This window comes from Capra hircus, chromosome 3 (assembly GCF_001704415.2).
Source record: "Capra hircus breed San Clemente chromosome 3, ASM170441v1, whole genome shotgun sequence".
Lineage (NCBI taxonomy): Eukaryota > Metazoa > Chordata > Mammalia > Artiodactyla > Bovidae > Capra > Capra hircus.
The window spans coordinates 7,566,628-7,578,627 of NC_030810.1; the positions used below are offsets into that span (position 1 = coordinate 7,566,628).

The 12,000-nt window shown below is 36.5% G+C and overlaps 1 protein-coding gene across 8 annotated transcripts in view; it reads left to right on the forward strand.

Moving 5' to 3' along the window:
- USP40 (ubiquitin specific peptidase 40) overlaps positions 1-12,000 on the forward strand; it is an 82,608-nt gene that overhangs the window by 21,389 nt on the left and 49,219 nt on the right. For all 8 annotated transcript variants that reach the window (XR_001295553.2, XR_001295551.2, XR_001295550.2 and 5 more), the window contains 3 exons: positions 380-475; positions 2,316-2,423; positions 9,129-9,429. Coding sequence is in view for 4 of the 8 variants with exons in the window: in XM_013963023.2 (XP_013818477.2) it covers positions 380-475; positions 2,316-2,423; positions 9,129-9,429 (505 nt within the window). In the remaining 4 variants the exon portion in view is untranslated. The remainder of the gene's footprint in view (positions 1-379; positions 476-2,315; positions 2,424-9,128; positions 9,430-12,000) is intronic.

Here is a 12,000-nt window from a genome sequence, read left to right on the forward strand (position 1 = left end):
CTTGCCCGGAGAATCCCAGGGACGGGGAGCCTGGTGGGCTGCTGTCTATGGGGTCACACAGAGTCGGACACGACTGAAGTGACTTAGCAAGCAAGCAAGCAAGGGAGTGTCCAGGTTGGGGACCACTGTGCTAGAAGCTTTATTTACCTTGCAATCCCAATTTATAGAAATGCTAGAGAGATAAGTAGTTTGTCCAGGCTTATTCAACCACAGTTGAAATTCAAAGCCAAACTGCCTGATTCCAAAGCACATACAAATTAGTATGATATTTTTATCATCATTTCTTCATCTTGAAACCTCCGAGGCACAAGCATTCCTGTTTTGCTAATTACTAAGAGATTAGTGATAGAAACTTTTTTTTATTTTTTTCCTTCTTTAGGAGGACAAAAGTAAACCAGATGTGAATTTGGAAGATATTCAGAATAAAGAGGAGATTGATGATCCATTGGTGATTTTAAAAGCAATCTTATTACAGGTAGAAAGAGTATATGTGTGTGTTTATGTATATATCAGCTATATGATTTAGTTGGTAGAAATGATAGATACTGTTACTATTCATAGTCTTTTGGGGGGAAATTATCTATCTATTGAAAAAAAATTTTTATTAGAGGCTTTCTGATTATAAAAGAAACACGAATGGTAGAAATTTTGAGGGAAAAAATTGAAAGTATATAAAGGAAATAAGTTTAAACCAAATGTCTGGTGACTTTTAACACTATGATCTATATTCTTTGCATTTTTATTTCTTTTGTGTTTGTATAGATATGTTAAGATTGGGTTACAAGATTTCTTTGGATATTATTATTGTTGTTATTGTTACTTTAAATATAATTGGAATATATTGTATATACTTCTTTGGAATTTACCGTTTTCCCATATTATCCTTTTAATGTCTTTAGGACCTGAAGTTATGTCCCCTTTTTCATTCCCAGTACTGACAATACCTCAAGTGTATGACTTTTAATCTTTATCTTGTACCCTATTGTAAAGATGGTAGTCTCTTTTTATTTATTCATTCATTCTTAACATTTTTTTCTCAGTTTCCTTCTAGAGACCTAGGCTGAATATTGGTCTATGGCTACTGTATTAGTCTGCTAGTTCAGTTCAGTCGCTCAGTCTTGTCCGACTCTCTGCGACCCCATGAATCGCAGCACGCCAGGCCTCCCTGTCCATCACCAACTCCCAGAGTTCACTCAAACTCATGTCCATCGAGTCGGTGATGCCATCCAGCCATCTCATCCTCTGTCGTCCCCTTCTCCTCCTGCCCCCAATCCCTCCCAGCATCAGGGTCTTTTCCAATGAGTCAACTCTTGGCATGAGGTGGCCAAAGTATTGGAGTTTCAGCTTTAGCATCAGTCCTTCTAATGAACACTTAGGACTGATCTCCTTTAGAAATGAGTGGTTGGATCTCCTTGCAGTCCAAGGGGCTCTCAAAGAGTCTTCTCCAACACCACAGTTCAAAAGCATCAATTCTTCAGTGCTCAGCTTTCTTCACAGTCCAACTCTCACATCCAAACATGACCACTGGAAATACCATAGCCTTGACTAGACGGACCTTTGTTGGCAAAGTAATGTGACGTAATAAAATCCCACAGACGGGTGTCTTAATTAACAGAAATCTGCTTTCTCACAGTTCTCAGGCTGGAAGTCCAGATCAAGGTGTCTGCAGATTTGGTTTCTTCTGAGGCTTCTCTGTTTGGCTCTTGCTGTGTCCTCAGATGGCCTTTTCTGTGTTCATGTGCATCCCTGGTGTCTCTGTGTGTCCAAATTTCCTTTCTTATAAGGATGCTTGATTGGATAAGGGCCCACCCTTAAAGGCCTCATTTTAACTTGGTCATTTCTTTAACTGCTCTATCCAAATATAATCAGTTAAAATTTTGAAAGTTAGGAATTCAGCATATGAATTTTTGTGGTAAGGGGACAGATTTCAGCTCGAAATAGTCACTTCTTACCCCCTTTTAGAAGTTGTTTATAATTCAGAACATTCAGAAGAGACCAGTAGTTTTTTTTGCATGAAAATATTTCTTCTAAAAATCCCACATAATATCAGAAATTTACCAAATCTCTAAATACACTTTGAGTATTGCTCTTGAAATGTTTAAACGTTACCACATAGAAAGTGGCAAAATTCAAGTTTTCTAAACTTAGGCTTAATCTATTTTAAAACGCTTTTGATTTTTAAATAATTTTGGTTAATCCACCTACTTGTTTGGTGTTACAGGCCCATTTATTAATCCTGTTGGTCCCTTGAATTCGTAAGCATTGCACTTAAATCTTACCAGATTTTCTTAAATGACTTTTCTTTCTTTCATAAGGAGGAGAGTAATATAATTCCCGTTGATCAGCTGGGCCAGAAACTCTTGAAGAAGATAGGAATATCTTGGAATAAGAAGTACCGAAAACAGTATGGACCACTGCGAAAGGTATTCATGACATCCTTCTAGAAAGTTCCATTCCCAAGAAATTTTATTGTGATCTTGGCAACATGAATTTCTTTGCAGAAGAAAATTTAAATTAGGTAGAAATATAATTAGTATTTTTCTTAATGGTTAAAAATCAGTTAAATGACTTAGTAATTTATCATAGAATCAAGAATTAAGAAAGAAGAATAGAGAATGTGCTTTTAATCACAACAGCAAAAAATGTCACCAAGTTCATAATTCTTTTTTTTTTAATTAATTTTAATTGGAGGATAATTACTTTACAGTAGTGTAGTGGTTTTTGCCATACATCAACATGAATCAGCCATGGGTACACATGTGTCCCCTATCCTAAACCCCTCTCCCCTGTCTCTCCCCATTCCATCCCTCTGGGTTGTTCCAGAGCACCAGCTTTGAGTGCCCTGCTTCAAGCACTGAACTTGCACAGGTCATCTCTCTTACATGTGGTAATATACATATTTCAATGCTATTCTCTCAAATCATCCCACCCTCATCTTCTCCCACAGAGTCCAAAAGTCTGTTCTTCACATCTGTGTCTATTTTGCTGCCTTGCATAGATCATCTTTACGGTCTTTCTAAATTCCATATATATGCATTAATATACGGTATTCGTGTTTCTCTTTCTGACTTACTTCACTCTGTATAATAGGCTCCAGTTTCATCCACCTCATTAGAACTGACTCAAATGTGTTCCTTTTTATAGCTGAGTAATACTCCATTGTATATATGCAAAGTACATATTCTGAGGCTTATCATCTTATAGAAATGTCTTCTGGCATTCATCCACATTTCACTTGATCTTTCTTTGACACACAGTTCTATTAAACTTGGCAGTCTGGTTTCCTCAACTGTAAGATGAGCAAAAGCTGGTAATACCAGAATTGAGACAAAAACTTGGCTGAAAACAAGCAAAGCAACAAAACACTTAGTAAACATTTGGAGCTATTTCTTGTAGAAGCAAGGTGCTTACGTGCTTCTGTCCATGTTTAAGTTCATCTTTTCATTAGACCGCAGTTCATAAATGAAGTTATTTACCCTGACTTCCCTGGTGGCTTAGACGGTAAAGCGTCTGTCTACAATGCAGGAGACCTGGGTTCGATCCCTGGGTTGGGAAGATCCTCTGGAGAAGGAAATGGTGATCCACTCCAGGACTATTGCCTGGAAAATCCCATGGACAGAGGAGCCTGGTAGTCTACAGCCCATGGAGTCGCAAAGAGTCGGACACGACTGAGCGACTTCACTTCACCCTGAGTTCATGGACAGTGTTAGGTTTTCAATCAAAACAATTGGATCAGTGTTTCAGTATTTTACTATTAAGTATGTTATCAGCTGTGCAGGGGCTTTATTGTTTTGTTTTTAAATAAAAATATTCTTCATAAGTTTGAGGAAGTTAGCTGTTACTCATAGTTGACTGGTAGTTTTATCTCTTTTTTTCTTTGAAGTTAATTTGTGCTTTTATTTGCCAATATAACTTAACTACAGTGGCTTGCAAACTTTTTTAACCTAAAAAATACATTTTATGTCAGTCCAGTAAACACATATGTATAGAACATGTATACTTATCTGTATAACAAGTTTAATGAGCAGTTTTATAACAAAATTAATAAGAAGGTACAGAAGTTTCCCATATTCCCCTTCCCCACAACATGCATAGATGTTATCAACATCATTCATCAGGGTGGTTGGTTGGTTAGCTTGTTTTTCCTAAACCAAGGATGAACTCTAATAATGTGTTATAATCACCAAAGTCCACAGTTCATCTTAGGATTCATTCTAATGAAGTAAGTAGTACTACATTCTGTGGGTTTAGAAAAAAAATGTATAATGACATATATCCATTGTTATAATGTCATACAAAGTATTTCCACTGCACTAAAAAATTGTATTCTGTGTATTCATCTCCCTTCACTTCCAGACTCCTAACAACCACTAATCTTTTTATTGTATCCATAGTTTTGCCTTTGCAAGAATGGCATAAATAGTTGAAATCTCTCTTTCTTTCAAAGCCTTTATATTTCTGTGACCACTCGTGACCCGCGCATTCATGGGCTGAACAGAGTCTAAGTAGCAAACTTGCCCACTAAACCTGCAGCTTTCTTTCCAATATTGAACCTTGTCCCACTGGTCCTGCCCAACAGCCACATGAAGTGCAGAGGACATGTAGAGAGTATTTGGTCATAGGAAGGCCACAAGTTTTATGCCCCTTGTCACAGTGAACCCAGATTCCTTTTGGGTGTGTTATAAGCAGCTGATAGTTGTATCTTGAATAGAGGTTGGAGTTTATCGAATGCTGTTTGTTTACATTTATTGATGTGACCACATGGCTCTTTTCTTTTCCTCTGTTAATGTAGTGAATTCTGTTGACTTTTTTCAATGTTAAAGCAAATCTTACATTTCTGGGATAAATCACATTTGATCATGGCATAGTTTTATGTATTTCTATTGTTTATGTTGAGCTTCCCTTGCAGCTCAGTCAGTAAAGAGTCTGCCTGCAAGGCAGGAGACCCGGGTTCAGTTCCTGGGTCGGGAAGATCTCCTGGAGAAGGAAATGGCAAATGTTTGGCTCATGTTTTAAGATTTTGTGCCTATGTTTATGAGAGACATGAGTCTTTAACTTCCTTTTTTGTAGTGTCTTTGTCAGATTTTATTATCAGAGTTAGGGAGGACTCAAAACAGGGAAATTCTCACTTTTTTATACTCTTGGAAAGAATGTTCTTGAGGTAGATTATTATGTCTTTCTTAAATGTTTGATAAAGCTAGTTAGACCTGAAATGTTTTTATGGGAAGCTTTTTATATTCTAGTTTTAATTAGTTTGTAGAGCTACTTACATTTTTATTACTTCTTGGATTGTCTTAGAAAACTATATTTTTAAAAGAATTTGTCCTTTTATATATGGTGTCAAATTTATTGGCATGGAGTTGTTCAGAATATCTCATTATCTTTTTTAGTGTCTGTAGGACCTAAAGTTCTTCATTTTCACTCCTGAAATTAGTAATTTGTGTTTGCTCACTTTTTTCGTAAGTCTTTCTTTAGGGCTTATCAAATTTTGATAAAACAGCTTTTCAAAAAACAACTTTTACCTTTATTTGGAAAATTGCGATTTTTAAGGGACTTAACCTCTTAAAGTGTCAAATTTGTTGGCATAAAGTTGTTTGAAATACTACCATATTATCCTTTTAATATCTGTAGGATCTATAAGACCCTATTTCATTTCTGATATTGGTAATTTGTGTTTTTTAGATTTCTTTTTCATCAGTCTTGCTAGGGGTTTATCAAGGTTATTAACCTTTTCAAAGAAACAGCTTTGCATTTGTTTTTCTCTTTTGTTCATCTGTTTTCTAACAAATAATAGAGTTTGATAGTCCCCCTTTTAATTAGAATATTCAGTCCATTTATTTTTAATGTATTAATTTGCATAGTTGAGTTGAATTCATCATCTAACCATTTGATTTTTATTTGCCTCCTTTATTCTTTGTTCCTTTTTTTTTTCTTTCTTGCCTTTTGAATTAATCGAGTAATTTTTAATGTTTTATTTTTGTCTCCTCTGTTGACTTTTTGGCTGTAGTTCTTTAATTTTTTTACTGTAGGGATTGCACTATACATAAGTTAGTATTGTAATTTACAGACCAATAATGTAACAATTCATGTACCATATAAGAGGCTTACAGTAGTATAATTCCATTTTCCTACTCATCCTTTTCTGCTGTTGTCTTGTATCTTACCATTATTTGTAAATGCACCATGTGTTTGTATGTATGTGTTTCCTTTAAACATTTAAATGACTTTTAAATAAATTAATGGAAAAAAAGCATGTTTTATTTTACCCAATCTGGTGTTTATTGTTCCTTCTTGCATGTCCAAGTTTACATCTAATATCCTTTCCCTTCAGCCTAGAGATCTTCCTTTAGTGTTTTTCCGGGCATCTAGAACCACGGGCAAAAGTATTCTCACTTTTTGTTTGTCTGATATTTTTATTTTGCTTTCATTTTTTTAAATGGCATTCTTGCTGGATGTAAAATTTTAGGTTAATAGCTTTTATTTGTTTTTTTTCCGGCACTTTAAAATGTCATTTTATTATGTTCTGGCTTCCTTTATTTTGGCTGAGAAGTCAGTGTCGCTTAAATGTAACATGTCTTTTTTTCTGTTTACTTTTAAAATCATCTCTTTATCTTTGGTCTTTAGCAGTTTAACAATAATGTGTCTTGGTATGGCATTCTTTGTGTTTATTTGCTTTGTATCTGCTAAGTTTTTTTATACCAGGTTTGAAATCTTTCTTCAGTTTTGGCCATTATATTTTCAATTTATTTTTCTACTCTATTATCTCTCTCTTCTTCAAAACGTACAGTTATATATATATGGACTATTCAGTATTTCCTCACTGGTCATAGATATTCTCGTAGGGTTTTGGGGGGGGGTGCAGTTTCCCCCTTGGCTCCAATTTGGGTAATTTCCATTGACCTGTCTTCTGCTGTATCCAGTCTTCTGTCAAGCCCAGCCAGTGAATTTTTTTGTTTCAGTTATTATCTTATTCAGCTGTAGATTTTTCACTTAGGTCTTATTTAACATGCCCGTTTCTTTGCTGTAATTCCACATTTGAACCTACTCTGTACCTCCTTTCCTATAAATTTATGTATTTCAATAACTTTACTATTATAACATCTGGATTATTTCTGGGTCTATATTCACTTTTTTGTCTCTTGTGAGTTGACTATCTTATCTCTTTATTATGAATCACATTGTCCTGTTTCTTTGCATGCCACATACTCTTATATTGCTTGTTGGACATTGTGGAAGATGTGTTTTAGAGGCTGTGGAGTATAAGAGTTTTTCATTATAATCTAACAGACCCTTAAGTAACTTTGAATCACCTTGATCCTGTGGAAGCTTCATTTGGGGCTTTGGTAGGGTGGATCTGTTGCAGTGTAGCTGACAGTCCTGGGGAGTAGCTGTTAGTCCTGGGGCCTGCATGGTCCTCCCGCTTAAGGCAGAGGTTAGCAAGCATGGGCAGGCTAGGGATTGCTGCCCTATTTTGTACAGCCCCCAGCTAAGAACTGTCTTTACATTTTCAAACGGTTATGCTTAAAAAGGGGCTCAGGTTTGCATCTTAGCCCACAAAGCCTAAACTATTACTGTCTAGCCCTTTACAGAAAAGTTTACCAATCCCTGACCTAAGACGGGACCCTTCTAGAATCTCAGTGGAAAGCCTGAGGTGTTTGTCGTATGCCTCAGACTTGGCAGGACTTCAGCTCCATGCTCTTCCTGTCCAGCAGCAGGGGCCAAAATCTCTGGATTTTGGATCATATCTTGGATCTCCCAGCTGTTGCTTTCCCCTCGGTTCCTTGGGTCTCAGACTGTACATGTGCATTCAAAAGTCAGCTAAGGATGGGAGTAGGTTTTGATATAGGGTTACTTCTGGAATTTTCTCTTTCACTCTCCTGCCTCTCTGGCATTCTCCTGAGTCCAGTAAGACTCCTGCCCTTCTCTTGAACTCTCTTCCTGTCGTTCTGTGCAGCAGACTGGAAAGTGGCGGGTCCGTGTGGAGCTCACCCAGCTCGTTTCCCTTTTTGAAGGGTTATGACTCCCCCACCCCCACTTTGTCTGCTTTTGGTTACTCTTCAAACAGTTGTTTTCTTTATTTTGCTTAAAGTTTATGATTTTTAATCAGTGGGGTTACTCTAATAATAAAATTCTCTGCCATTACTGGGACCAGACTACACTGAAGTTTGAAGTTTAAAAGAGTTAATCTTCAACTATCGAACAAAGAGAAAAATTGCTATATGGAAAGTATTCATTACTGAAACCATCTGTTATATATAGTGTTAACATATTACCTCTGGGTCATCTGTTTGATCAGAGAGTATGCATCATTAGAAATTCTTCCTTTCCAAGAGAAAAATGAGAAAATCACCTTTCTGTGTTGTTTGATGAGCTAAGAAAATGTTCCATATGCCCCCAAGTGATTTTCTGTGTGAAGTAGTTTGTGCTGAGACAAAAGGAAGAGGTACAGGCCATGTAGAAATTAGGGTGGAAAGATGGAGTAGGCTGGGGAAGAAAATTTTTTTCTTCCTAATCCTTTAGCTGGAGGAATTTGAGCATCTTTGAGATTATGACTTAACCTTTCAATGTTTTGGTTTCTTGAGCTAGCCTGTCAGCTTCCAGGAAAGACAATACTTAATTTAATTTATGTAAGCTTGTAATTATGACTATATCCCATACTTTTGTAAGGATTATCTTCTATGATGCTTCATTGTGTAATTTCCTTTGTTTTCTGCTTTGTTTGGATTGCTTTAAACATTTTGAAAGTGTTTATGTAATCTGTTTCAGTAAAGACTTTTTAAAACAGCATTAAAACAGTTATTGAGATGTAATTAAAACATGTTTAAGACTGTGTCATCACAGGGCATGTGCTGAGAGGCTAGGGCCCAGGGGTAGGAATGTCCAAAAAAAAACCAAAACACTAAAAAAGATTGTGTCATGGCAGCTTTCTCCCTGGATATAGCTATTAGACTGTTCAACAGAAAGCACTCTGGTTTTTATTAAATGTTTTATTATGGCCCAAATGAAATTTTTTTCCCTCTTAACTGGTCAGGCCAAAAAGTTGACATACACAGAAAGGAAACATTTTTTAATCATGTCAATGAAAATTTTTTTTGTTAACCTAATGTTTGTTTTTTGTTTCTGTACAGTTTTTGCAGCTTCATTCTCAGATATTTCTGCTCAGTTCAGACGAAAGTACAGTTCGTCTATTGAAGGACTCTTCTCTCCAGGTTGAGTCTGATATCCAAAGAAATGATCAACGACTTTTCAAGACACTTACTTCAGAATCCTTAAAGTTAAATGATGGGCCCTCCTGTCCTCACTGGTTTGATATAAATGATTCCAGAGTCCAACCAATCAAGGAAAAGGATATTGAACAGCAATTTCAAGGAAAAGAAAGTGCCTACATGCTGTTTTATCGGAAATCCCAGTTACAGAGACCCCCTGAAGGTATGGCAAGATAAATGTCCCTTTTTGTTTAAGCTGATGACTATAGAAGATAAATATTGAGTGCTATTTGAAGTTTTGCCCTTTTAGAAGAAGGTTTACTCTTGGAATGTTTAAAATATTTTCAAGTTAACCAGAACTATACCAGAAAGTCAACATTTTGTCATAAAAAGATGATATATTTCTGGTTTTTTTCACCAGGTAGTATGAGGCCATAGTTAGATTTTCACAATGGCATTTCCTTGGATCACATCATGTTTTCTTGTTGTGTGGGCAGAGCAGACACAATTGTTCTTCATTCAGGCTTGTCTCTGCAGTTCAAGCATGTGTTGTCATTGGGTTGCAATTGGCCTTGGTCTTATTTTCATGTGTTCCCTTTTATTTTCTTTTTTCCTTTTCCTCAAGGTAGTAAGTTTTTAAGCAGTTGAAGTATCTTTGAAGCCCTCTTTGCTGAATCTTCTAAGAGAACTGATACCATGGTGGAGGTTAAACACTGAGATCCACAATGATAAATTTTTGAGCTTAAGCTACTAACATTAATTAGTCTGTAAGACTATTTTTAAATCACTTCCCAGAATTTATGCAAAAGTGAAAAATCCTAACTAGGAAAGCTGTTTAGATTGAAACGTATTTATGATTACAGATGAGGATACTGTTCTTGGATAATGAGAATAGTGATCATTTTTATAAGGAATAAAAATAAAGTAGTTACTGATTTGCAATGAATCAAAGGAAATTAACTCTTTGGACCTGAAACAGTAACAATTATGTAATGGTTCTATTGACCAGAAAGGTTTTTTCCCCTGAGGGGAAAAAAGTCTGGTAATCGTTCTGATAAAAAATATTGAAGAAAAATTGAATTCACAATTGTAGAAATATATATCAGTTTTTTTCAGATGACATATTGTTTTTTTCACTGAATTGAACTTCAGTGTACATAATTAGAATATGTACTAAGTGACAGTTTTCCAGTTAGCTTCAGTTCAGTTCAGTTGCTTAGTCGTGTCCGACTTGCAGCACGCCAGGCTTCCCTGTCCATCACCAACTCCCAGAGTTCACTCAAACTCATGTCCATCGAGTCGGTGATGCCATCCAGCCATCTCATCCTCTGTTGTCCCCTTCTCCTTCTGCCCCCAGTCCCTCCCAGCATCAGAGTCTTTTCCAATGAGTCAACTTTTCGCATGAGGTGGCCAGAGTATTGGAGTTTCAGCTTTAGCATCAGTCCTTCCAATGAACACCCAGGACTGATTTCCTTTAGGGTGGACTGGTTGGATGTCCTTGTAGTCCAAGGGACTCTCAAGAGCCTTCTCCAACACCACAGTTCAAAAGCATCAATTCTTCAGTGCTCAGCTTTCTTCACAGTCCAACTCTGACATCCAAACATGACCACTGGAAAAACCATAGCCTTGACTAGACGGACCTTTGTTGACAAAGTAATGTCTCTGCTTTTGAATATGTTTTTAGAATTTAAATAAAGGTCTAGCCAAAGTCTTGATGGTTTTTTAGGGGGTTAAAGGGATGGAACTTGGCAAAATGATTCTAAAATTCACCTCAAAAGATAAATTAATGAAAACTGAAGAGAGAATGCTAAAGGAAAATTTACTCTATCAGTGTAAAGATTTATAATGCTGTAGTAATTAAGACAGTGTAGTAATTAAGACTAATGCAGAGGTAGACAGATCATTGAGCAATAAGCCCAGAAGCTGATCTAAGTATTTTTAGGATTTTAATCCATAAAAAGGTAGCCTTTCAGATAAATAGGGGGAAAATGAATTACTCTGTAAATACAACTGGGAAGTTGGTTAGTTGCTAATCACTTGAATTAACAGTTAGTACAAGTGATTATATTTATCCCTTTCATATTATATTTCCTTTAATGTTTATGTAAAAAAGAAGCCTTAAAATGTATAAAATGTAGATATTTTTCTGATCTTAAGATAGAAAAGACCTTTCTTAGCTTGAAAGCAACCAAAAAAATGAAGGAAAAGTGATGCAAACCTTAGCTGTCTGTGTGTTAGTCATTTAGTTGTGACTAACACTTGTGACACTTTGTGACCCCTTAGACTATAGCCTGCCAGACTCCTCTGGCCATGGAATTCTCCAGGCAAGAATACTGGAGTGGGTAACCATTCCCTTCTCTAGGGGATCTTCCCAACCTGGGGACTGAACCTGGCCTCCTGAGTTGCAGGCGCTCTTTACCACCTGAGCTGCCAGGGAAGCCCACATTAGCCCTATTATACAACGCCAGAAGGCAGATGACAGGCCAGTGGGAAACAGAAAGATATGTGACAGATTTATCTTCCCTGTCTGTAGACTGCGCTTACATTTATTCCATTGTGCTCAGTAGTGAATTGGAAAAGGGATATAAATAATGTACAAAAGAAGAAATAAGAACAACCAATAAACTGCCAAAAAAGATCTATCTAGCCCATAACCAAAAAACATGAATCATAATAGCAGTGAGTGACTTTTATCCTCCCAAATCAAGTATTTCTGTTAATCTGGTTCTCAACAATTAGCACTTCCACTACATTTGGTAGGTATATAAAGTAATACAACCGCTTTGGTTATATG